Raw genomic sequence first — 27,182 nt, 5'->3', positions numbered from 1 at the left:
TTCCTTAAGAATGAATTTATATTCTATATAAATATTAACTAGCCCTACTGACGTTTGTAAAATCATTCTTGCCTAGGGCTTTGTAAATATTTGATTGGGAGAGCCAATTCAATCAGTTCAAGTGAACCTCTAAATCAAATCTGTTTTCTAAATTGAAAATACCGGTAAATTCAGAATGCTTCTCAGTGGATTAGAAATGTTTGGATACTCCTGCGCATGAACAGAAAAATGTTTTATCCTTTACAGAAATATGAATAAAATCTACCTGATTTGACAATTTAATTGGAATTTCTGAACCAAATCATATCAAAATTCCAAATCAATTCAAGATGACAAATCAAACTGATGATTTGAATCTGACTTTACTTGATTTACACAGCCCTGATCAACAATACATTTACACCACTGCAACAAAGATTTGCATGTGAAAACAACATGAATATATATATAAGGAAATACTTCCAATCCCTTTTAAATATTCATCTGAGATGGCGAAATACATAGTTTCTTTTGGGATCACCAATTTATTGCAATAGACAATAAATCCATCGGGATCATAGTTCCCATTTCAGTAATTTTGAAGTTATGAGGAGGAAGAAGAGGAGGTGGTGGTGTTTTAATTGCATATTGAAAAATATTTAGTAAAAGTAATAATAGGAATCCAATAATCCAAACCCAAACAGTTTCTCTTTGTGTTAGGAAAAAAAAACTTAAGTACAGTTCAACATGGGGTTTAATAAAGGTCATCTCTTGCCTGCTTAACAAACTTCTTCCTGAAGGTAGAGATTCTTGAGGGTTACAATGGTAATTTCTCTGATAAAAACACCAGATGGCAAATGAACTGGTTTTATCCGTATATTACTAAAACTCTCTTTCTTTAACTGGGCAAAACAGTGCATTCATAGGTGACCACAAGGTGTTGGTCACCACCTTTAAAGCGCTCCATGGCATCGGACCTGGGTATTTGCGAGACCGCCTTCTGCTGCCGATAGCCTCCCACCGACCAGTACGCTCCCACAGAGAGGGGCTCCTCAGGGTGCCGTCAGCCAGGCAATGTTGGCTAGCAACCCCCAGGGGGAGGGCCTTCTCTGTGGCAGCACCTGCCCTCTGGAACGATTTGCCCCCGGAGATACAAAGGATATCAGATCTCCGGGCCTTTTGCCGTGCCCTAAAAACTTTTCTTTTCTATCAAGCAGGGCTGGCGTGAACCCCCCCCCTTTTTTTAGCTCTTTTTAGCTTTTTAAGTGTAAATTGGGTTTTAATTGGATTGTTTTAAATTGTGGGCCAAAGCTGTATAATTCTTTTAATTGATTTTAAATTTTGTATGTTTTGTATGTTTTTTATCCTTGGCTGTGCACCGCCCTGAGTCCAATAGGAGAAGGGTGGTATATAAATTGAAATAATAATAATAATAATAATAATAATAATAATAATAATAATAATAATAATAATAATAATAATAATATGGCAACAATTTTTGAACCAAGGCACCTCAAATGGGCTAACTTACAGAATGCATCCAAAATCCATAACCATGACTCCCTCTAATGTATTGCTTTATATCACATTCTACTCAAAGTGAACACATAGTTTTTCAGTTTTGAGAAAACAGGATGACTTACCATTTTTTTAGCATCAATATTTTGAGTCCCATGAGCTTTTCGTTTTCCAAGTTTTCTAAAATAATTGTGTACATCTAGACTGAACCATTCTGAACCATAGAATGCGCTGCTCCAACCAGGACAAAATCCAGGCAAATCAGAAGGCAAGGAAGAGCTGGCGCAGGTATCTTCTTCCATCCTTCCTTGGATTTCTTCTTGCTTTTGTTCTGTTTCTGTAACACTTGGCCCACTGCAACATTTTTCGGTCAGCAAACGTTCTCCCTCTGTCTGTATTCCAACTAGGGGAGTTTGTGATTCAACTTCCTTCTCATCTGAATCCATACCAGCAATATGATCTGCGTTTGTATGGAAAAAAGCAAAGAAAGGAAACTCTAATACCTTAAATTAGTTATGTAGTGGTTGTTTGTTTTCAAGCCAATTGTCCTAAGATTTAGGAATAATATTTGCTATGTTTAATAGCATTAGCAAATTAACATTTTTATAGGCCAATTCCCTATCTAAAGATCAGCTTTCTTCCCATGACCTCAAATATAACGAGTATTATGGCTTTTCTTCTATCTGCTTGTGCTGTGTGAAGACAGAAGACAGACTCTACTTGACCATACATTCTAGATAGTCAAACTTTTGGCAACAGGGGTATCTTCAGAAGATCCTTGACTGTTAATCTGGATAGCTGAAGAGATCCATAATTGAACATCATTCTGATCAATATATATAATACTTTACTGTTTTAGGTCAAACCACATTGAAGTCAGTATCACTATATATTAGACTCTTTCATCTCATGAGGAGAAGCATTAGAAGCATCATGAATTTAAATGACCTGAGATATATGGCACTTCAACTAAAGAAAAGCTAAATGTTAAATCTGATGGCTGTGCACAACACAGTAATAACATTAGCACAACCTTCTCCAGCAGGCTCACTTCTGAGCTAGTTTTCCAAGGATATAAATCTTTACTTGAAAATCCCCATTGCTCTTCTTCTCCTTATATCTAGTAGGTCATAAAGGTTATTACTTCATAGCTTAACTGCTGCAGGTTTGTAGACATTAGTATCATTGGATGTAAGGCATGCCCACTAACTATTTCATACCTTTTGCTTCCTCATTCTCACTCAGAAAGGTATTTGGTTTGCTTTGGAAAGTCTTGCTCAAATATTGTGGTTCATTAATTCTGAAAATGAGGGAGAGTGCAAGAGATGAACATCTGAATACATATTCATAAATGAAATACTTTGGGAGGTGGAAAACTTCAAAGATTAGCTAAAGTATTTGCATCTTCCTCCAGGTGTACTGTATGAGTGCATTTCAGTCAAAAATGAAAAAGCTTCAAAGCTTTTAGACATTCAAAATACATGGGGCTTTCTCCAGTGGAACAAGTCTCATAAGGTGGATAGCCAAGGCTCAGATAAAACATTAAACAGGTAGAATCTCATCAAGCTGTGAATGATAAAACTTTAAATGCATGTGGCCAATTTTGCCACCTGTTCTCTCCAGGCACCTTTACTACAAGGCTATTAAAGAGAAAAAAAAACCCAGCCTATCTTTATGTTGATCCACGCTTTCAAATATTTATCTGTTCCCTGATCTAGCTACTTTCTTCACTATATTTGGGAAGGTAGCAGTAATCCAAAGTAAAATGAGTTTGCCTTTTGCGCTACACTTGCTACTCCCAAATGGTTGCGCCAAAGAAATTCCCAGTCATTATTCAGCTTTCATGTTTTCTGAAGTCTCCCCTTACTTTCTTGTCAGAGCAGAATTGCAACACAAATGTCCTAAATGAAAATAGAAGTCAGCAGCATTCAGAAAGTCATTTTGGACATTAATAACATATGGTGGAAAGAGGTCTGAGGAAGTATATAAACTATGTAATGTGTGCATCAAACACTGCACTATTTCTAGCACACCTGTAAGCAAAGTCTTGTTCCATAATATGTATATAGCTGAGACACATGCCAGAAATTACCTTTTACTGCCCAACCCTTCTGTTTATTTATAGATAGTCCTCAAATTATGACCGTAATGAAGCCTGTCCATTACAGTTGTAAGTCATAATAGTTATAAAACCTATCTTATGATTCAGTTTGCAACGGTCATTAAACAAACACCACCATTGTTAAGCAAATCACTGATTTGCTCTGGGCATGGTTTTGATGAAAAGCAGAAGTGTTGGTTTTCAGCAAAGCCATCCTAAAATGTGATCACATGACCGCAGGACTCTGCAAACAGTTGTTAATGTAGCCTTGTTGCCAAGCGCCCAAAGTGTGATCATGTTTATGTGAGAGAGAGAATTTCAGATCTAGGTTGTAAGTCATGTAAATTGAAACTTCAAACAGTTGCTAAGTGACTACTTGTAAGTCTGTACATGTTTTTTTACTGTCTTAATCTTCCTGCTGTATTCTTCCTTCATTGCTTTGAAAACGTTGGTGTTAAAACAAAAAAACATTATTTTGGGTTTGGCTTTTAGAAACTTTATCTTGGGGTTTAAATAATTTTGTAAAAAATCCAGGTATTACTCAGGTATATTCTTGAGGTGAGAAATCTCAATGACAAAGTAAAATAAAATATGGGGAAAAGGCCTAATTGTCCTTACAAGATAGAGAAAAATGGGGAAACGGAGGAAGATGAGTGGTATTCCGAAGTTTGCTCTATATTCATGGAGGGGAAAATGAGGCCATCTGACCTAATAATAACCATGTCACACATATTGATCTTCAACACCAACAATTCTTTGGCATAGAAATCTATGTTAAGAAGTATCCAGCCGATTGATTGACAGCCACCCCTCTAATATTCTATCCTGACCTTTTGATAAACAATATATGCAATACAAACAATTTAACTCTTCCCGTCTTTTCGGGTCTCTAAAGTTGCCCTGTATGTAGACAATATTTGGCATATATAAGCTAATGAACCATTTGGAGACTTAATCAGAGAACAGACATGCAAGGATGTTCTTTGTCACCATCCACCAAATTAGTCATGAGAAACACTGCCAAAAAAAACAGGCGTTTGTGATATAAACTGTTTTTTTTTTTAAAAAAAAAAAACCCAACCATATGGTTTGAGTCTGTCTTGCACTTAATGCTGAAATTAAAAAGCTAGATAACTTTATTATGTGCTCAATGAAGTTTTGGAGTTAATATATTTGTATCTAACTAGTCTCCAGAGAACATGCTGCATAGCTGGAACAAAAGAGATTCCAGTTTGATTGCAAAGCAGTTTATGCTCACAACTGAGTGTTTTATAGTCTCTCCCGAGCCTCTTTATGTTTACGTCCGTGTATTCATGTTCATGCCTATACAGATGTGCCTATCAATTTAGGCTCCTACACAATTCTTAAATCCTGCAGTACATGCCTACTCAATGACTTTCTCAAGTATTTGTTCTTCTTTTTTTAATCACAAAGATTAAACGTTGGGCTGGTGTTCAGGGATTATGGTACTGACACGGTTGTGAAAAGTGTAGGAATTCAGAATAATGATGCTGTATCCAGGCTCCCCTCCAGTCTACAGATGCAGCTCTGATTGGCTGTTTCAATTCAGGCACGAGTATATAAGGAGCTGTCAAAGGTTGAGAGCTGCTGCTCCTGTTAGCCGAGCAGCCATTGTTGGTCGCAATGCTAGTAAACCTGTTAGAACAATGTTAGTGAAATAAATCCTGTTAGCTTTTACCTCAACCTGTCTTGCCTCAGTCTGTTCGTCCCTAACAGGGACATAACAAATGACACACGCCAGATTGCAACCAGACATTCGTCCGATGTCCATTCTGAACTGCCAGTGAAAACAGTAGCCAATATATATATTCAAAAGTCCATTTGGATAGATGGGTGCTGGGAATGGCGGAGGAGTTAAAACGGCAAACGGAACAGTAAGATAAGCAAAAGCAAAATTGGTGTTAAAAGGTAAAACGCAAGCATCACTTGCCTTTCAGGTACAGGAGTTCTACCGTTCGCTGCATCATAAAGATTTGCCAGCAATTTTTCTTCCCAGTAAAGTCCACAAAATTTCTCAGAAACTGCATTACAGAATGTATTGTATTGGAGAGCCTTTAAAGTGAAAATATATTTGCCTGATTTAAAAAAAAAAATAGTGGGTTATGTAAAAAAATAAATAAATGGTTAGCTTATTAGGGTTTATTTCTCCCCTCCCCATACTCCCATTTCTTTCCAGTGTTGGTTGAAAATAAAAAAAGTCTTATTCCTAGGAAGACAATAAAAACAACAGCAAGTCAAACAAAAACTGCAGAGGCCAAGATTTTTATCCTATATATGTGACTTGCATACTAAAAACACATAGCAAAGTTTTTTGAGGTATCCATCTGATAACTGTAAAAAACACACAAACCCCTGTCTAAATTACAATATTATTGACATGTCTTATTTAGCTTCTTATTTTTTTTAGTATTTGCAATCTGGTATGAAAATATTAAAGCCTACCTATAGCCAGGGCTTCAGTAATGTCCTGAGATTTATCAAATGCAAACTCTTGTTGGATAAGTTGCACAAGGCTCTCCAAGGCAATATTCTGCGTTCCTTTATTCTGCTGAGAACTTTCTAGGACGAGTGAACCAGTAGAATTTTGATCGAGCGAGGTATCCTGGGTGTGATCTGATAAAAGGAATCTACCCTCTGCATCTGTATTGGCTTCCTTACAGGATACAAGGCACGGATTACTTTCATAGCACTTGGTTTGAGTCTCTTTATTAATTGTCGTTGGCATCAAATCACCCATCTTTGCTTTGATGTCCCAACGTTTATTTTGTACATCACCAAATTGATCTTTAATTACATTACTTAAGGATGAATTGGTTTGTAAGGCTCCATTAGCATCATAGGTCATTGGAGGTTCTGAAAGGAGCAGATGTAAACTCGGACAACAGCTGTAAGTTGCTTTTGAATGGAGGGGTTTATTGGGTATTTGTTCCGATATAGCTATCTGCACGGGTACAAGGGTCAGCACCCTTGTCTCTGGGTCCTGTTTTAAAAGAAAATTATTTACAAAAGTCATACTAGATGGGACAGTAGAGTCGGGATTAGCCGAGGGAGATGTTTCCAAAGTGCATTTCTCTTGAGACACATATAAAGAGTCAGAAAGTGGTAAGTTAGGGTCAGAGGAACTGGTATTGCTTGGAGATTGCTCCTCGGAATCCTTTGGTTGTAATATTTTTGGTTCTTCTTCATTCTGCTCCAGAGCACCAGGCATCATACAGGTAGGAGACAAATTTGAAATCTCATCTGTCTTATTTTCATTGTCATTAATTGAAGGTTTTGGACTTCTGCTACTCACAGATGCTACTCTTGTCATAGTTTCACAGTCTACCACGGGGGTTGCAATGGCATCTCTGGAAAGTAAGAAGATGATATGGTATAAGATTTACTTTGTCAAGGTAGCTGCTTTATTCTACTACAAGGTTCTGGGACAGTTATATCAATGTGATTTTTCACACCAACTATCTATCTATTAATGGTAGTAATATTACTAAATGCTAAAGCAACTTCAAGAGCTGAAAGCTTATCGGGGTGAAAAGTCAATAGTAGTGAAACAAATGTGAAACAAAACAGTAGTGGTTTATGGGTAATGAAGGTCTATTCTAGGTATCCAGAAGCATGTAACTTTGCAAATTAAAAGAACACATGATACGAAAACATTCATATATCTCATACCAAGAGTGAAATCCAGCAGGTTCTGACAGGTTCTAGAGAACCGGTAGCGGAAATTTTGAGTAGTTCAGAGAACCGGCAAATACCACCTCTGGCTGGTCCCAGAGTGGGGTGGGATTAGGGATTTTGCAGTATCCTCCCCCTGGAGTGGGGTGGAAATGGAGATTTTGCAGTATCCTTCCCCAGCCACGCACACCAAGCCACACCACACCCACCGAGCCACGCCCACAGAACTGGTAATAAAAAAAATTGAATTTCACCACTGTCTCATACACTATACTAGGAGTTCAGATGTTTAACTTCTCTTGTTGAAGAGAAAACTAAACATCAACGAATACAGGTAGTCCTTGACTTACAACTCATTTAGTGACCATTTAAAGTTACAACGGCACTGAAAAAAGTAGCTCATGATCATTTTTTGCACCTATTACAGCATCCTCATGGTCACGTGATCAAAATTCAGATGCTTGGCAAGTGACTCATATTTATGACAGTTGCAGTGTCCTGGGGTCATGTGATCACCTTTTGGGACCTTCTGACAAGCAATGTCAACGAGGGAGCCAGATTCACGTGTGTCACTAACTTAAACAACTGCAGTGATTCACTTAACAACTGTGGCAAGAAAGGTCGCAAAATGGAGCAAAACTCACTTTACAAATGTGTAACTTAGCAACAGAAATGTTGGTCTCATTGGTGGTTGTAACTCAAGGACTACCTGTATAGGCTCATGGTTGGCAGCCAGCCCCAATCAGAGCTTCAGGACAGCAGTGTAAAGTTAAAGGAAGTTCTGGGGAGAAAAAAAATCCCCAATAAAAAAGGTTGTGTAGAGCAGGGGTCCCCAATCTGTGGGCCACATCCCACTACCAGTTCGTGGCTATTTGCAACTGGGCCACATGAGTGGCCGGTTGGTGCACATGTGTTTGTTCACAGTCCCATTCATGTGAGCATCGTGGACACTTGTGGTCCCACTCGCGCGAGTGTTGTGGGCACTTGTGGCCCCACTCGCGCAAGCATCACGGGTACTCAGGGCTTCACTCGCATGAGCGTGGTGGATACTTTCAGTCCCGTTCGCATGAGCATCACAGGCACTCGCGCTCCCACTCACGCATGTGCCTGCCCCTCCCACAAAACCATCCCCTCTTTTCCCTCTCCAGGCCGCCAACCCAGAAAGGTTGGGAGATTCTGGCGTAGAGTTCAGGGCAGGAATGTTCTTGACATTTTGCTGCAGTTCCCCAAGTGTTAGGATAAATGTAGGAGAATAAAAATATTCACGTGTTAAGTTCATATAGCAGGTAGTCCTCAACTTACAACTAGTCACTTAGCAACTATTCGAAGTTATTACAGATAACCTAAACGATACTTATGACCCAGTTCTGAAGTTCCAATAGCTGTCCCGCCATGGTCACATGACCACATTTTTGGCACTCAACAACCGGCCTGCATTTACAACCCTTTGCAGCTCCCTAAGGTCACATGCTCTACAACATTTGTGCCGAAAACTGGTGTTTACTTTTTTTCCCTGCTAAATGTTGTTGTTGTTGTTGTTTGCTGTTAAGAAAAATATGATTAAAGAATGTAATGCACAGCATTCTAAATGTCCTGATTTACATATAATATATTGCAACATAATGTGTTAAAATGAATTTTATTTTATTTTGTAAACTTATATTCTTTTAGCATGATTTGAAGCGGATTTGTTTGAAAGGAACTGTCATTAAAATTAACCAGACTCAATTGTGGCAAATTAAAGACAGCACTGAAAACATCCAAACTTCTCTGTTGATAAAACTAGGAATAAAGGAACAGACCCATGGGGGAGGGGGGAATTTGTTTAAATTTAAATTTTTAAATTTGTTTCTCTCTGCAAAAATCAGAAGATCTTTAGGATGTGATTAGCTTCATCCCAGTGCAAAAGATGGTATTCATAGTATATAATAAATGTTAACTTGCCTCCCACTCCATGGAATTAATCATTGCCTGGACAATACACAACCAGACTTACATTTTATCATTTGCCTTCTGATGCAGAATAATAGGCTTAAAATGAGTTGCTGAAGAAGTGAAGGCATTTGGTAATGTGATCCTTTCTCTGTTTAAAGGTGACTGGCAAGGAACCGGTCCTTTGACTGCTATCAGTTTACTTTCATTGCTCATAGGCAAAAATCCTGAAAGTGGGAACACAATTAACAAGAGAAAGATGCACGCTGTTTAAAGAAAAGTGAACATCAGTTGACCACAAAAAAAAAAAAGAAGTCTCCAACATGTTTGGCCACCTATACTTAGATTTTTCTTATTAAAAAGGAATCAGGAACAGCAAGGTATTTAGAATAAAATACTCACCTAAGTTAGCATTTCCCGAGCAACTTTCATTTTGAAAAGGCCAGCTAACATTAAAAGAATCCTCTCCTCTGAAGTCCTATCAGCAGAATAATGAAGGATGAGAAAAGTCAAGTCTTAGAAATACTGTTTTCAGCATCCATGCACACAATTGCAGGCACACACACACACACACACCCCAACACCGAAAGAAATAGAAATGTTTCCTCTTCTCTGCCTAAGGGCCTAAATTCTTTATACTTCCAATTTCAAGGAAGTCAGAAGAATAAAAGATAGAAGGAAGTCCTGGAGCTAAATGCCAGTTCTAAATCTAGGCTATTTAGAATGGTTTTCCTATTGTGAATGATAGTTGAAGCTCCTCTGTACTATTATCTAGATTTTGTACGGGCTGCTTTTAACCTCTTTCACCTCAAAGATCCCAATGCATTAAAAAAATAATAATAAAGAAGTTAAGTTAGTTTTCCCCAAAGCAGAGGGAAAGAAAAATCAGGTTACAGGAACAAAAAATGTTAGGTTACTGGAATACTTATTTTCTGTTGCTTGAATCAACTGGCAGTCCAAATGGCCTTTGAAAAGGTCCAAGGTCACCATAAAACTATCGAAGGAAGGACGGAAGGAATATACATACATACATACATACATACATACATACATACATACATACACACATATTCATATTCTCGCCTACTTCAGTTCTGGTGCCATAGCAACAGCAAAATAGGGGGAGGGAGCGTGGGACTTGTTCACCATGTTCCTCCTCTCGCACCACAATATTGCCATTTATATGAAGGATGTAATTTTAACAGGAAAGATACAAGCCATTAAAGCAGGGGTGTTCAACCTTGGCAACTTTAAGACTTGTGGACTTCAACTCCCAGAATTCCCCAGCCACCTGGGAAATTTTAGGAGTTGAAATCCACAGATCTTACAGTTGTCAAGATTGGACACCCCTGCATTAGAGTCTTTTTCTTAAAGATTATTTGAACAAGATAGAGCCTTATGTGCTTTTCGGATTGTAGTGAATTCTATTCTTTCCCACTGGAGACGCCTGAAGATATTGAATTCCAAATATATGCTCTGAGTATATTTGCTAATGATTAAAATGTTGGCATGCTTAAAGTATGGCTCTCAAATTTTCCACTCATTCTCTCCCACAGAGTTTTTGCCGAGAAAATGAAATTAAGGGACACACCTCATATACTGCTTTGGACTCTCTCAGAAAAGCCAGTTTATAAAATGTTTAGAATATATAACCTGCCTCACAAGATACTGTATATATTTATTCCTTCATTGGCCTAGAATAAGGTAAGAGCAAGAATGATAAGGAAAGGCTGAATTTATTATGAGCGTGCAAATCAGCCAAGATCTAGTTTGTGATTTGATTTGAACACTCAATATGATCTGAATGTGCAGTGTGATAATGCAGTGTTTAAAAAGTTGAATCAAATCTATCAAAGTTACAGTAGAATAAAATGTATATCTGCATGCACAGAAATTCACTGATTTTTTTCCAAGTCAATTCAAATATTTGATTCAATTCAATTCAGTGGTCAAATCACCTTCAAATCTAATATCTGACCTGAAGCTGTGGTGCTATTTATGGCACTTTATTGTAATTACAATATTATACCTGTTGGAGTAATGGTCATTACTGAGCTGTACTCTAAAGTCCAAATAGAGTTTAGATATTTTAGAACACAAACATGTGACGTTCATGTTTTTATAGCATTTGGATTCTGTAATTTGGAATCATTGTTAAGATAAGGTAGTGGAAACGTGAATGGTTTCTACAATTATGGTCTATAAGAAGACTTTTTAAAATAAGTTTTGAAAACAGTTTAATTATTCTGTGGTTTATTTAAACAAAACTTGCATATGGATTATTAAAACTGTGGTACTGAACCGAAATGAGATTAAAATAATACATGAAGCAAAGTTAATTTTAGTCTGAATAGACTGAACTTTACTGGAATAAAATGTAGACACATGCACCCCCCACCAAAAATGCATACCTGAAACGCCACGTTTGCTAAAACTTCTAGAATCATCCTGCTGCTGATATTTTGTTCAAGCAGATAACTACGACAAATCTAGAAATATGAAATTTCATGTTGAATTACAGACAATAAGAGAGAGGAGGTGTGTATTTAAAAAAAAACTAGGCATTTTCAAAATAATTTGAATTCATGGAGAAACTTTATTACAATTAAGTCAAAGTTGCTCAAAATTAATAAAATCCCATGAAGGTGTGTTGAAAATAGCCATTAGGGCAGTGTTTCTCAACCTTGGCCGCTAGACGATGTGTGGACTTCAACTCCCAGAATTCCCCAGCCAGCAGAGCTGGCTGGGGAATTCTGGAAGTTGAAGTCCACACATCGTCCAGCGGCCAAGGTTGAGAAACACTGCATTAGGGCAACCACACAAATTGGATGGATTACAACCCAATAGAAAATTTTATTTGCTACTTAAGCTGGTTTATAGAAATAGAAATGAAAATTAAATGGCTGAATTTAATTCACCTTAATTGCATCTGCTAAAGAAGGGCGGTCTTCTGGCTTGCTTCTTGCCATATTCAGAAGAAAATGTTTCAGTTTCCCTGGCAACACCAATTTGTGATCAGGTGGAAAATTGCTTCTTGCTGCTCTCCACAAAATTGCAGCCATACAGTAAATACAGGCCTGTGGGAAATGGCACCGTGAAAAGGCAGCTTAGTCACCTAGCAAGCCTCACTTTATTTTCTCCTTGTTCTTGAATACTGTTCTGCCCCAGCTACAGACCCCAAAGAATGCACACACACAAAGTCCATACAAACCTTAGTTTACTAATTAAGGACTAGTAATGAGCTTTCTTAGCAGTTGTTTGAACACAAGTACAGTTTAAACCAGTCTTTTCTGAACAAGGGCTGTTAATTTAACTTCATTAAACAGCCGACAAGAATCCAAAGAATAATAACTCAATTCTGAGGCACAGTATTTCAGATAACCATCATCTTACTGTGGTTGGCAGAATGCCCAGAAGCAATTTGCAGGAAAACTGATAAGAAGGAAGCAAGAGCCGATCAAAACGTTTCTGAAATCAAGACACGAAGGAATATGAACGAAGTTGTTTCCTGCAAATTGCATCAGTCATCATCCTTCCTCAAATAGGCTAGGGGAGTGGCCAATTAGCCCCAAGCCTTACTCTCGAAGAGACCTCCTCCTGAGGAGCCACTCCTGCCTTTTGGCAGCTCTGCACACTCGTGCATCGAGAAGAGGCTCCTCCTCTTCTTCCTCTTCACTTATGGGAGCTTCTGAAGGCCCTGGCTGAATCCCCGCCTCTGGCACCACATCTTCTCCATCCTCCTCATTGTCTGACTCAAGTGCCAGCTGCACAGGCTGCTGGTGCAGCACCACACCAGCCTCCTCACTGTCGGAATCAGCTACTAGCTGCACAGGCTGTGGATGGGCCACAACAAATACACATGGTTGAACATCCAAATCAACACGAAACTGGGGTGCTGGTTAAAACCGTAACTGTTCAACAGATGAATTACAAGCTTCAGATCAACTATCTATGGAGATTCTCAGTCATCCAGGTCATGGCTGTCCCAAGGATGCTTTTTCAAAAGGCAACTGGACTTTTGTTTTTCCTTGAAGATGTTTTGCTTCTAATCCAAGAAGCATGTCAAAACTGAAGACTCTTCTTAGGTGAGAAGCAAAACGTCTTCAAGGAAAAACAAAGTCCAGTTGCCTTTTGAAAAGCACCTTTGGGTTCAGATCAAGTAAATAAGTCTATTCTAGGTATAGCTTAGGCTGCCACACAATTGAGTGTAATAATGGACTTTCCTTCATCATCAAACCAAGTCACAAACACCTATTAATGAGTTGATCTCCAAATAAATCATTCAGCCATTGTAATATGGAATAAAGTTGAAAATGTGCACTCTTCCCTTTCAGGGCTTGACATTAAGGAAGCTCCTTATATAAAGCTCAGTCTTATCAATACTTGAAAAGCTCTCCAATTACTGGAGGAATATATGGATGTTTGATATCCAATGATTGATCCAAAGACATCTGAACAATCCTGTGTGTATCAACTCAAAAAATGGCAAAAACGGGATAAAGATCAAATCATGTAAATGTCAGCCTCACCAAGTAATCCACAAATCAATTCTACAGGTAAAATAAGACTTTTGTATTGAGAGTGGCTACACAGAATCATGCAAGTGTGATTGTTCAGTACTTCGTCCTTCTTCTTACACCCACATGAATTAGGGAGGTATCTGTCTGAGCCACTTAGGCATTGCTTGTTTTGGACTTAAGCCATGATTTTCTCCTTGTCACTTTGGTAACGGATCTAGCCTATCTGACAAAGTCCGTCGCCTTTACTGTTTACTTTAAGTTAAGGTTCCAATTCCTGAGATGCATCTCTGGACATTTAGCTCACTCTTAACATTCTTTAAGATGTCTATCTGTAGCTATATTGTTTGAACATTCCCACAGAATTTATGACTGACTTATTAATTTTTTCTCAGCATCAATTTTATTCCATTCATTCCATTCCACTCCTTCACATATCATTACTGGCCTTCTTCATATCCATTTTTCACAGATTTTTAAATCTCAATTATTTCTTGTTTTTGACGACGACATTATTTGCAACTATGTTTTTCTTCTCTGTATATGTGAGAGTTGAATGAATGAAAAATATGACCACCAATCTTATAAGTTACCAGCAAATAGCAAAGACATACGTAACAGCGTGCAATTTATCTTCTATGTGTTTTATAATTAAGGCCTATAGGCAGAACTTCCACTTTTCAAAAAGGATACTAAAAAGCAGACAAAATTACAGCATACTGAAATCAGGGGTGGGTTCTACTTATCTTTACTACCGGTTCGCAATGGGGCCATGCACGCATGCTCCTCTGCGCAAGCGCAGAAGCGTTTTGAGATGTCAGGGTCAGTGGGCGGAGCCTCCTGCTGGTTTTACTACCAGTTCTATAGAACCGGTGTGAACCGTGGGCAACCCACCACTGCCTGAAATATAAAGGAACTATGTAGAGATAGTATAAATCTGGATAGAATTTGTCTTGGAGTATAGCCCTTTTTAAAGATGAATCTTCATTAAAATATAACACAAAGTTCATATATTTTTTAATACCTTTTCAGTAACAAAACCCTCTTCTGCTGTCTCAGGAGCCAAGTAAAACCTATCCAACGATTCTAAAAATAAAACAAAATGCAATAGCACTTTTAATTTTTGAAGCCAAATTAAATGAAACTTAAAAATATTTACAGCAGCATGTATTTATTTACCTTCATTTCCATATGAAACAAAAGAAATTCTTCCATCATGGTTGATTACTACAGAATCCAAACATAAATATGCTGGAAAATAGACAATAACATTAACAATATTAACAGGGCTTATAATATCACTGACATCTATTTTGATTATTTGGTTATAAGACATAATAATTAAAGTATGAAATGCTGAATTCTGACAGACTAAAGTCTACTGTTACCTGACCATAGGTCCATTAGAAGCTTATGCAGCCACTGAGAGATAGGGTGTCCTTGATACATTTTGCTGGCTGTGGGATTCTGGCAGTTGAAGTCCACACATCTCAAAGTTGCTGAGAAACACTGCTCTATTTAATACCTAGAGGATTTTCTTGTAATCCTGAGTTTATGTGGGAGTTAAAGTAAGATGGTCCAAATCTCTCAGCCCTTGAGGTAAACCTAAAGATAGGGTAATTTTGCTCTACAAAATTGGCATGTTGGTGCATTGACCTTCTGGCAGGGGTGAAATGCTCCGATCCAGTAGCGATGGAGGCGGCTGGTTCAGAGAACCGGTAGCAAAAATCCCTGCCCCCCCCCCATGCCCAGCTGAGCCGCACAATCATCAGAGGCTTTTTTTTTTTACTTTTAAAAGCATTTTTTCTACAACCTCTTCGGCCAAAAGAGTGCTTTTAAAAGTAAAAAAAAAAGCCTCTGATGATTGCGCGGCTCAGCTGGGATCGTCAAAGGCTTTTAAAAGCATTTTTTCTACAACCTCTTCAGCAGAAAAAATGCTTTTAAAAGTAAAAAAAAAAGCCTCTGATCATCGCGCGGCTCAGCTGGGATCGTCAAAGGCTTTTAAAAGCATTTTTTCTACAACCTCTTCAGAGCGAAGAGGTTGTAAAAAAATGCTTTCAAAAGGCTCTGAGGATCCCAGCTGATCCTGAGATCTGCCCAGAGCTGACCCTCTGAGATCCCAGCCTGATCGTCAGAGGCTTTTTTTCTTTTAAATGCCTCTGACAATCCAAGCTGAGTTGCCTGATCAGCAGAGGCTTTTTTTCTTTTAAATGCCTCTGACGATCCAAGCTCAGTTGCCTGATTGTCAGAGGCATTTAAAAGAAAAAAAGCCTCTGCCGATCAGGCAACTCAGCTGGGATCGTCAGACCCTTTGGAAAGCATTTTTTTACAACCTCTTCGCCGAAGAGGTTGTAGAAAAAATGGTTTTAAAAGTTAAAAAAAAATTGGCCACGCCCACCCAGTCACATTACCCCCCCCAAAACACGCCCACAGAACCGGTAGTAACAAATTTTAGATTTCACCACTGCCTTCTGGTTGGATATACTGTCATTGATTGCGTAGTGGCTAGCACCTTGCTCGGGTTATCCAAAACTCCAGGGAATTTCAATATATAATATGGTGCCTTAGGCAATTGTCAAGCTTATATTAGGTTGGTATTTAAAAATAAACACAAACAAGCATAAAGGTAGATTTCTTCAAAATGCCAAAGCTGCAGATAAGATCATTGTCTTTGGCAAAGTTTATGAAGTGCTAAACAAGCATTAAGAACATTCATGCAAGCCCAGAATTCTGAAATAAATAGAGAAGGACCTATTAACAATCTGTACTGAGAGTGGAATTTTTACCTGCCAGATGAACACACAGATGCTCACCTGAGTTATTATTACAGAAATAAGCATCTTAAGATATTAAATAGCTATGTTAAAACCTCCCGAACCATGCCTTTACTTTATAATTCCTTTGTGGTATTTGGTGGCATGGAGACAATGACTTTATAGTCATAATAAAATAGAAATGTGATGAATTATTAACTATATTATTCATGTGTCATTACACACAGTTTAAGATTCTTGTTCAAGAATGTCTTAAAGATATATCAATCTACGAAAAGGAAGGTGTGAAATATTCTAGCAACTGAGGCTCCTACAAGTTTTCATTACATAGGTGATAAATAATATCCAAGTTATAGTCAACATTAAAATATAAGAAGTTTATTTTACAATCCATCTTTTTATTGTAAGGATCAAATAGTCCCTTATCCTTTCACAGCCACTTTTTATTAGCTGGTTGGCTACGAGCTACAACAGGAAGCCAAAATGCATGTCTCAAAAGTATCAATTCCACACTGAGAGCATTGAAAAAAAATGAAGCATGTTGTAAATATTAAAATAACAGAATACATTAGTTAAAGAAAAAATAGCAAAGGTCATACCTGGATAATCTGTATATGTCTCCAAAGTGAGCAAACATTCATGGCATAAAGCCCAGAGTTCATAATCTTTCAAGGGTTTACCGTACTGTATTAAGAGATGTTTCAGAAAAACACACTGAAAGCAAAATGTTAAGGACAGTTGAGAAACAAAGTGTTTTTGAAGCCATACTCATTACAATGTGTGTTAAATTGAAATTACAGTATATACATGTTAATCTATGAACATACCATATTTTTCAGAGTATAAGACGGACATTAGTTTTTGGGGAGGAAAACAAGAAAAAAAAATTCTGCCTCTGCCTCTCAGCATCCATCAGTATTCATCTGGCTAGCATCCTTGCAGCAAACAGCAAACAGCCTGGTCAGCTTCAGCACATTATCACAGCCTGATTCAGCACGAGCAGCTGATTGGCAGTTGGATCGGCCTCCCGGAATACCACCAATCAGCTGTTCCAGGCTGCGGGGATCGCCACAGCCCATCACCACCTCTGCGTGCTGCGTTTTTGGCCAGTTCCAAGTGACGTGCGGAGGCCAAAAACATAACGCACAGAGGCTGAAAATGCAATGCATGGAGGCAGCAATCAGCAGCAATCGGCAGCAATGTGCTGTGGTGATCCCCGCAGCCTGGAATGGGTCTAAAACAGGATGTGCGGAGGCCAAAAACGCAACGCGCAGAAGCCAAAAATGCAATGCATGGAGGCCGAAAACACCTGAAGGGTGTGGGCTGGCGGGTGGGCAGGGCTTCAGCAACATTCACTGTATAAGATGCACAGACATTTCCACCCATTTTTAGGAGTGGAAAAAGTGTGTCTTATACTCTGAAAAATACAGTAAGTTATTGCATTTATGTTATAGGTCAGGGGTGTCAAATTCAATTTCATTGAGGGCCGCATCAGGGTTGTGTTTGACCTTGGGGGGCTGGGGTGGGCATGGCCAGGGTGGGCGTGGCCAGCTTGACGTCACTTCTGTTGGGGACACCTGCAGGAGCCCCTGGCAGCCAAAAATGGAGCTCAGGAGCCCGTTTTCACTGGCAGAAGCACTTTGCTGTTTCCATGGCAGCCCCACAGGCCAGATCTAAGTACCCCGTGGGCTGGATCCAGACACTAGGCCTTGAGTTTGACACCCCTGATATAGGTGATACCTCTTCTCAGTAATACCTTAGTGCCTTCGATATAGATAAATATGCAAAAGAGTTACTTTTTTTCTTCTTCTAGCACACAAAGAAATATATTCCCCTTGGACATAATTAAAAAAACATAGCTTTCATATATATAAATATCCAAATATAATACAATATTATATTTATTTATTTATTTATTGTTAAATTTGTATACCGCCCTTCTCCTTGAGGACTCAGATCGGTGAACAGCCAAGTAAAAACATAAACTACAAACATTAAAATACAATTAAAATATATATATAAATTTGGCCCCATGATTAAAAACAATAACAAACAATTAAAAACATTTTAAAAAATGTTAGGCCAGCCCGGCTTGCTGGAAAAAGAAGGTTTTAAGGGCACAGCGGAAGGCACCGAGTTATATAGTTATAATATTAGAATTAGAATATGAAACTTTACAATTATACAATTGTAAAGTTTCATGTTCTTCTCTAAGAAAAAAAAATGTGAATAAGGCATTCGAAAATGCACAGAAAGTTATTTTGAGGGTTACTTTTTTCCACCTTGATTGACCAGTGAAATAGGACAGAATCCTATTAAAAGCACTAATATTTATCTTGCCTTTATTATTTTTATAAATAACTCAAGGTAGGGAAGATATCTTTTCCTCCTTCCTCCTCCTATTTGATGTGAGTTGTGATGTGAGTTGGTTCGTTGAAAGTGACTAGACAAATCCAGTTGGCTTTGAACCCACGGTGGGACTAGAACTCACAATCTTCCAGTTTCTAGCTTGATGCCTTAAGCACTAGTTCAAATTGCCTCATACTAAACACCGAGAGATTGTTTGGCCTAGTAGTTTTAAAAATCAGGGTCAGACTCTGCAACAAGCCAGCAGAAAAATCAAACTTTTTCTTCGACCACGATGGATAGTTTTGCTATAAGAACAACACAGTCAAAACAAAAGGACCTTGCAACCACGAAGGACAAAGACCAGGAACAGCAACAACACCGCAAGAAGAAAAGTAAGAAATGAATTGAGCAGGATTGTAGTTGAGCGATATGAGAAAACCGAGACAACTCTTTCCCTAGGGCTCCTGGCTGTGTTTTTAAAATAATAAATAGCATTTTCTGATGTGAGATGGTCTCCTAGTGTCCTTGCCTTTTCTGGTTAAGACAGCTAGCCTGAAACCTGGTTAGACAGAGGAAGCCCTCTGTGCTCACCTACCCAGCTCTTGCTGATACACGCCAGGGATATCCTTTTCACCATTATGAAGCTGTGGAGGAGCATGGTCTTATTACAAACAGGGCTGGGATTCAACAGAATTAAATTGGAGCCCAAGGACTCCAGTAATCTAGCATCCAGAATCTTGGATCAAGGTAGGTAGGGAAGGGTAGTAGGAGGAATTGGAATTTAGAACCTAGGATCATAGATCTGGAAGGGACTTCAGAGGTCTTCTAGTTCAGAATTCCCCAGTTCAGCTTTGCTGGCTGGGGAATTCTGGGAGTTGAAGTCCTCCAGGTTTAAAGTTGCCAAGGTTGGAGACCCCTGTTCTAGTTCAACCCCCTGCTGAAGATAGGAAACCTTCTACCATCCCAATTAAATGGCTGTCCAGTCTATTTTTGAAAACCTCCCGTGACGAGCACCCACAACTCCAGGAGACAAGCTATTCCATTAATTGTTCTGTCAAAAAATTTCTTACTTCTAGGTCGGAGCTCTCTTTTAACAAGCTCCCACCCATTACTTGTCCTGCCCTCTAGTTCTTTGGGGGAAAAGTCAATCCTTCCCTCTCTGTGGCAGTCCCTCAAGTACTGGAGACAATCCTTTCTCTATGATCCTCTCCTGGCCTTCCATCCCTTTTGCTTGTCACACTCCCGTTCTCCAGTCCTCCGATGCCTATGCAGTCCCCCCCTTTTTTTAATTTGATTTATATGCCGCCCTTCTCCAGAGACTCAGGGCGGCTTACAATGTGCTAAGCAATAGCCTTCATCCTTTTGTATATTTATACAAAGTCAGCTTATTGCCCCCACAACTGGGTCCTCAATTTACCTACCTTAGAAAGGACGGAAGGCTGAGTCAACCTTGAGCCTGGCGAGATTCGAACCCTGCAGTAATTGCAGGCAGCTGGTCTTAATAACAGGGTGCTTTAGACCACTGTACTACCAAGGCTCTTTCCCTGCCTATGGCTGATTTCTCTGCTGTCTACCATTTCTTCAGAAAGGGCTCCTCTCATTAGATGTCTCTCCTTCTCCAAGTCTCTCACTCCTGGGGATGGGGCTGTTCCCCCCTCCAGTGGTTTTTTTTTAAAAGCTTATTTCCTTTGCTCCTTGAATAAAAATGAATCTTCAGAATTTTACTTTTACCTCATTCCAATGAGATTTGAATTTTGAAAGCACTTTCTCTATAACTACGTACAAAATTCAAGACCCTTGGAGCCCAGATGAATTTTAAGCAGTCATAGAGTTGAACAAAGATTAATGATAAAAGGAACAGCCAGTGAAGGAGCATACTTAGCATGAAAGATTCTATGTTATTTTTGATATTCAGAATTAAAGAAAGCCAGTGAACTTACAATTTGGTTTATTGGGCATGATAGAAAATTATGTTTAGGTAGGAAAAACTCCTGCCTGAAATTCTGGAATCTCTAGTACCAAGAACAAATCAATATTGATATCAAATGTGGTCATGACCTAGTGCAACTGTTCTGAAGTTTTATTATGTATGGGCCACCCTCTCATCATCAGAAGTATTGAGGACCATTTGATAAGCCAAGGTGTAAAGTTTCGAGGTTGTCTCAAATAAATTGCATTTCAAACAAAGTCTTTGATGAAAAAAACTCCCATTTATTAAGCACGACATTCTAACTCCGATTCCATCGCAGCCAACACTGACTTCCAGACCCAAAACCCTCCGTTTCCGTTCCTCACTCCCCTGCACTCATTGGCCATCTTCCAAGTCACTCTACCCCGAATCTACTGCTCCAGCTCAAAGGAATTTCCCCCCTCCCATCCCATCTCCTAGGGGATATTATCTCCAGGCAAAATAAGTAGGTGAAAAGTCAAACGTCCCTTTCCAGACGCCTCCGCTTCTCCTTCTTATGTCAGCACTAGAGTACAATGCAGCTTGAAGTGCTGACACAAGGCTTAGGACAGGAGTGGGCTTCAAAAATTTTAGCAAGGGGTTTTCTGCCCAGTTGCTGGGTGGGCGTGGTCATGGTGGGTTTAGCCTAGTCAGCTTCCTGCACCATGGTGGTGGGGTGTTTTTGCATTCCCTGGGCTCCGGAAGCTTTCCTTGAGCCTCCGGGAAGCCGAAATGGCCTCCCCAGGCTCTGGAGGCCCTCCCGACCTTCCAGTAGGCCCATGTTTTGCCCTCCCCGAGCCTCTGCACTTACCTGCATCCAAAACGGGCTGCATGGAGACTCCTGGTGGGGTGGGTGGGACCAGCCAGGAGTGGGATTTGGGGGCTCTCCGAACTGCCCAGAATCTTAGCTAGAGGTTCTCTCAAACCCCTGCGAACCCCCAGCAGCCTACCCCTGGCTTAGGAACATGGCACTTATGGATTCCATGCTATATGTCTTCCTTCTAGCTGACCCAATCCCTTCCCCTCAAGTAATTAGAATATTTTAAAAATTAAAGTGGACAGCCTCTGAGAAGACTTGTAACATCTTGTCAGATTTGGCAAACTTCTAAGATTTTGGCTTTTTTAAGTAAAGATTTTTTTTTCCTGGCACCTGTAGTGCCCTGTAAGAGTAACTGCCAGGAACCAATGTTTTACTGCTAAGAGTTTTATCTCATTTATAAATATTAAGAACAACATTTGTGAATGCTTAATGCTCATGTACAGTAGAAAAGGAAGGAAAATTCTAAGTTTATTTTTGCATCCGCATCCATTCTACTCCATGTTTGAAAGCTTCAATATTTCAGGGGACATTCTTTTTCTGGACAAAAGTTGAATTTTTTTTTAGGTTTTTTTTTTTTTTTGAAAAAAGAAATAATTTCCTATTTCTGAGAGATAAAAGAAATTATTTCCTGAAAACTGCATCCAGCTTCTGAACAGGTTTATCTAGGGATCAGAATAGTAACTCTGTGAAAATTATATATTGTCTTCCGGCAACTTGATTTTCACTTCTATGACAGTCTGAGGTTGAAATTATCAGAACAAAGCAAGAGAAGAGTGCATACAAAAAAGTTTTATATTGCAGTTCAAAAGCCATGGCAACTGCATGAAAAAGAGACAAGGCAACGAGGTTAAAATTAAGGTTAGAGAAAAAGTCTTCTCAGTCACACTTGAATTGGTTTATTTATGAATTGCAAAGCAAAAGCCATTTTAAAAAGTCTGAAGATACAGTTATGAAGTTGGCAGGCAGCAGGTTTGGCAATATAATTTTGACATAAAGCAAAGAGGAGCATAGAAGCATGAGGGTGACATTAAAGTTGACCGATCAAGCATCAAGGAAATTTATGTTGTTTCCAAGACAAATGGGAACATTAAAACTAAGAAAGCTGGAATCTGAAGAGCGCATCAAGATTTGTACAGTGTTCATTTCCAAAATGAACACCTAATGCAAGCAGAAAGCATGCAGATCATTCCTGAACACTGAACCAAACTGCAAATTTTACTCCTCTGTTTCTACTCTGTTCCTTATTTTTACTCATATAATAGCCTGCTTATCTTATTTTACTGCATGAATGGGACTTCTTACATATATCCCTGGCATCTTATTTTAAAACCTTGGTGTACGTGATAAACTAAGGGATACTGGTTTAGACCTTAGCAGCCTCAGACATAAAATTGCTTCTAATTCTCCACCTACAAGTTGCTATCTTTTCCAATACACTTTCTCCAGCATTTACTACACCAAGAATTGATGAACATATCCAATTGCTGAGAAAAGCATTTTACCTGAGGAATCTGACATGACACATGTATTATCTTAAAGAAAAAGTGACTCAGAACCTTGATCTATATAAAATTGGCTGTAATGTGATTCAAAATAAATTTTGTATGCAGATGGTGATTTTTGATTTAGTGTGATAAAGTAGAAATTTACTTCGTTTATATTTCAGTTGCATTAAATTTAACTTCTTGAATTTTCAAATCCAAAGGTTTATTAACAATTTCCAGTTCAAACTTTCCTTTTTAAAGTGCTGGTAATCAAAAGTTGCCTCACTAACTCACCATGGCATATATGTGTTAAAAGAGTTTAATTGTAGGGCCACACTCTCCCATCTCCACAAAGAAAGTGCTTTATGTGCCAGACTAATTAAAATAGTTTTTAAATGAAGGATTTGTTTTTGCTACCTCATTGTTTCTCATTTCTGAGTCCCCGTCATCATCTTGTCTGTCTTCAATCCAACTGTCTTTTCCCTCACTGTGCGTCTCTTCAGGAGAACTTAGCATGGTTGACTTACATCCATCTTCCTTAAAGGCCATAAATGCGGGAGACATTTTGTTAATATAAAACAAAGAGTTTTGACCTGATTTTAGAGGAGCTTCATTAAGGAATTCTCTTACACCACAGTTTTCTAATGCCTTGCACTCAGGACTTGTTTCATCTGTTGCATCCGATAGATTATTTTGGCCTGAAGTTTCAGAAATGGTGTAACGATATGAAAAAATATCCACTGCTTCTTTGTCATCACTGGATGTCATGTGGTTTGGATACACTGAAGATGTATTTGGGCTCAGACAAAGTTCTCCGAAATTGTTATGCGGAAGAGATTCTGATTTTGATTCAGGATGATCACACTGAATTAATGTTCCTTCTAAGATAGTGTCCTCAGTACAACCAGGTTGTCCCTGACACGGCTTCCTTGTCGGTGAAATGTGATTCCCTATAAAAGATAAACATGCTCTTGAGTATGTCTCAGAGTTAAATGGAACATTTGGAAAAGTTCTAATTTTCCTTAAACAGTATCTCTCAAACGTATCTCTCTCCGCTCCGGTTGCATATGGCTTAGCATCTAACTCCTTGTTGTGTTTCATAAAACTGTTCCTCTCTTGACTTTTTGTAACCCAGGTTGAAATACTTTGGCAGCAAACTCTTTCCTCCTTCTTGTTGATTTTCATGGTCTTTACATCACCGTTTCCGTCATTCGACGCATACGTGCCAGAAGAACATTCACTTCTAGCAAACTTCAAGTCCTCTGGTGATGGTGTTCTAGTCTTAGCCAAGTTATTATCTGGGCGTTCTTCATTCGGCGAAGGGCTCTCATAGAATGTTCCTTCCCAGATGTCATCAGAACTGTCTAGATACAAAGAGAGAGGATTTTATTAAAAGCATTTTTTTTTGTCCTGCCTCCGCATCCCATCCTGAATTTGTTGGTGCCATGAGAATTGGAAATTAATACGGAGTGCTATTATCAAAAGTTAAATAAGAAAGAAAAAAATACCAAACTATTGATGGCTTCCCACGATATTTTGCACGCCAGCAATCCCCCTAACATCTCACAGCCTGGAAGCAACGTCTGGATAGGATTAGGTTACACAGATCATTGCCAACCACTGCTTATATGCTTGCTTGAAAACTTCAACAAGTCCACAATGCCAAGCTGGAGGCTCGGAAATTCACACTTCCATTAAAAGAGAAGATTATTTCAAAGTACAGGTAGTCCTCAATTTAGGACTGGTTGTTTAATGACCATTTGAAGTTATGACAAGCTTTCCCAGGGCTATTTGTGTCCTAGATTTGAAGTTTTGACTGTCTTCTGTCACATGTTTGTATTTTGGGTGCTTGGCAACTGGCCTGCATTTATGTCCATTTGCAGCATCTTATGGTTACATGACTGTGATTTATAGTGTTTCTTGCCAGAATCTGGCATTTACTTCGGGTTTCTGGGAGAAAAATGCTCACTGGGTAAAAACTGATCTGCTTAATGACCACACTGATGCACTTAACAACTGCTGTATAAAATGTCATAAAGTTGAGTGTGGTCATGTGATGACTCACTTAACAACCAGCATGATTTACGATTAATTCCAGACTTAATTATAGTCATAAGTCAAGGACTATCTATATCTAGAATATAGAATAACACAGTTGGAAGGGACCTTGGAGGTCTTCTAGCCCAACCCCCTGCTTAGGCAGGAAACCCTATACCATTTCAGACAAATGGTTGTCCAATCTCTTTTTAAAAACTTCCAGTATTGGAGCATTCGCAACTTCTGGAGGCAAGTTGTTCCACTGATTAATTGTTCTAACTGTCAGGAAATTTCTCCTTAGTTCTAAGTTGCTTCTCTCCTTGATTAATTTCCATCCATTGCTTCTTGTCCTTCCCTCAGGTGCTTTGGAGAATAGCTTGACTCCCTCTTCTTTGTGGCAGCCCCTGAGATATTGGAACACTGCTATCATGTCTCCCCTAGTCCTTTTTTTCATTAAACTACACATATCCAGTTCCTGCAACCGTTCTTCATATGTTTTAGCCTCCGGTCCCCTAATCCTCTTTGTTACTCTTCTCTGCACTCTTTCTAGAGTCTCAACATCTTTTTATATCATGGGGACCAAAACTGGATGCAGTATTCCAAATGTCTTACCAAGGCATTATAAAATAGTATTAACACTTTACGTGATCTTGATTCTATCCCTCTGTTAATGCAGCCTAGAACTGTGTTGCCTTTAAAAAAAAATTCCTGTACATAAACACCTAGAGGTCACTTCAGCTCATATGTTTTTGGATTTCAGTTCATGAGCTACAAACATTATGTTATTATTATTACTCCAAGGTCCATGGTATGCATCAAAAATACAAAAACTATACCTTGAAAGGTGCCATATGATTCAATTGAAAGCATTTTTCTTCCAGTAGCTGAAAGAGCCTGGCAAATATCACTTGGGGAGGAAAGCTTGAGTTTCTCTTTGCATAATGATAGAACAACCTACAATGACAATTATATCGAAAGACATTATCAATTATCTAGCTATGTTTTCATATGATCCAATAGATTAACACTACCTTGGAAACTTCAGCATTTTGCATTTACAGAGGTCCTATATATATCATTTCTTTTCAACTGTCCATTTATTACATGTATACAAATCACTATGTAGCATAACAGTTGAAAGTATTTTATGCTGTTTAAAATATAGATATGGTAATAAAATGCAATATAGTTTATATTGGGGAAATACCTTATCTTTTTTGTACTTAAATTTTAGTTAAAATTGCATCCTTCGTTCATTTTTTGGTAGTGGATTTTAAATGAATAAAAGGGGTTTGAATTAGGTTTGTAATATATTATAGCAGTAAATCAAGTTTCAATGGTAAACATGAAATATCTCCTAGAAACTAAAACAGCAATTTCCAAGAAACAGAAATGTAATTAAAAATGCAACTCAAGTCGAAGCATTGCACTTTGCTCTCCAGAAATTTATACTTTAGACTTGAAAATGGTAAAATGAGTGTAAGTGAACCCAATGGGACACACCCATTCACAAGTTTATGGCGGTGATGAAAATGGTGAATGAAAAGGTCATTGTTGGGTTCTTTTCATTCAGAAGCTTTGTTCAAAGTTGCTCAAGATTTATTCTGGGGAAGGGCTAGTTTGATGACTTTCTGGAAGGCTGTCGTGATATATTTGTGAGATTGAAAAGATTTGGGGCCTTTATCAAAATGAAGTGGATTATCTGGATCCCTTCCAGTCTGTGTTTACACCTGGGCATGGGACCAAAGCTGCATTGATTGGTCAGATAGATGACTTGGACTGAAATGTGGAAGAAGGGTGTATGTTCCTTTGCTTCTATAATCTCTTAGTAGCATTTAATAGCGTCCATCATTTTATTCTTCTGAATTGCCCGCAAATGGTGAAGAAGACAAATTCCTTGTGTGTCCAATCACACATAGCCAATTAAGAATTCTAACCTAATCTAATCTTCTGGAGTGTGTATGATTCTAATTGGTGATCATGAGGGGAGATGTCCAGCCTGTGGTTGCTTTATTGTAAGGTACCCCAGA

The 27,182-nt window shown here is 38.7% G+C and overlaps 1 protein-coding gene across 1 annotated transcript in view; it reads right to left on the bottom strand.

Moving 5' to 3' along the window:
* The window catches only part of KNDC1 (kinase non-catalytic C-lobe domain containing 1), a 67,570-nt gene that overhangs the window by 18,616 nt on the left and 21,772 nt on the right, over positions 1–27,182 (bottom strand). The window contains exons 4-16 of the mRNA XM_070945617.1: positions 25,989–26,106; positions 23,533–24,479; positions 17,114–17,228; positions 14,920–14,991; positions 14,765–14,826; positions 12,142–12,300; positions 11,635–11,712; positions 9,626–9,701; positions 9,288–9,450; positions 6,062–6,966; positions 5,550–5,694; positions 2,718–2,797; positions 1,623–1,957 (exon numbers count right to left, since the gene is read on the bottom strand). Of these exons, the coding sequence (XP_070801718.1) occupies positions 1,623–1,957; positions 2,718–2,797; positions 5,550–5,694; positions 6,062–6,966; positions 9,288–9,450; positions 9,626–9,701; positions 11,635–11,712; positions 12,142–12,300; positions 14,765–14,826; positions 14,920–14,991; positions 17,114–17,228; positions 23,533–24,479; positions 25,989–26,106 (3,255 nt within the window). The remainder of the gene's footprint in view (positions 1–1,622; positions 1,958–2,717; positions 2,798–5,549; positions 5,695–6,061; positions 6,967–9,287; positions 9,451–9,625; positions 9,702–11,634; positions 11,713–12,141; positions 12,301–14,764; positions 14,827–14,919; positions 14,992–17,113; positions 17,229–23,532; positions 24,480–25,988; positions 26,107–27,182) is intronic.

The sequence above is a fragment of the Pituophis catenifer genome, unplaced genomic scaffold (genome assembly GCF_029215685.1).
Source record: "Pituophis catenifer annectens isolate HBS135680 unplaced genomic scaffold, rPitCat1.0.hap2 SCAF_6, whole genome shotgun sequence".
NCBI lineage: Eukaryota > Metazoa > Chordata > Lepidosauria > Squamata > Colubridae > Pituophis > Pituophis catenifer.
Note: the sequence above shows the minus strand (reverse complement) of the source record. Positions and strands in the feature narration are given on the sequence as shown.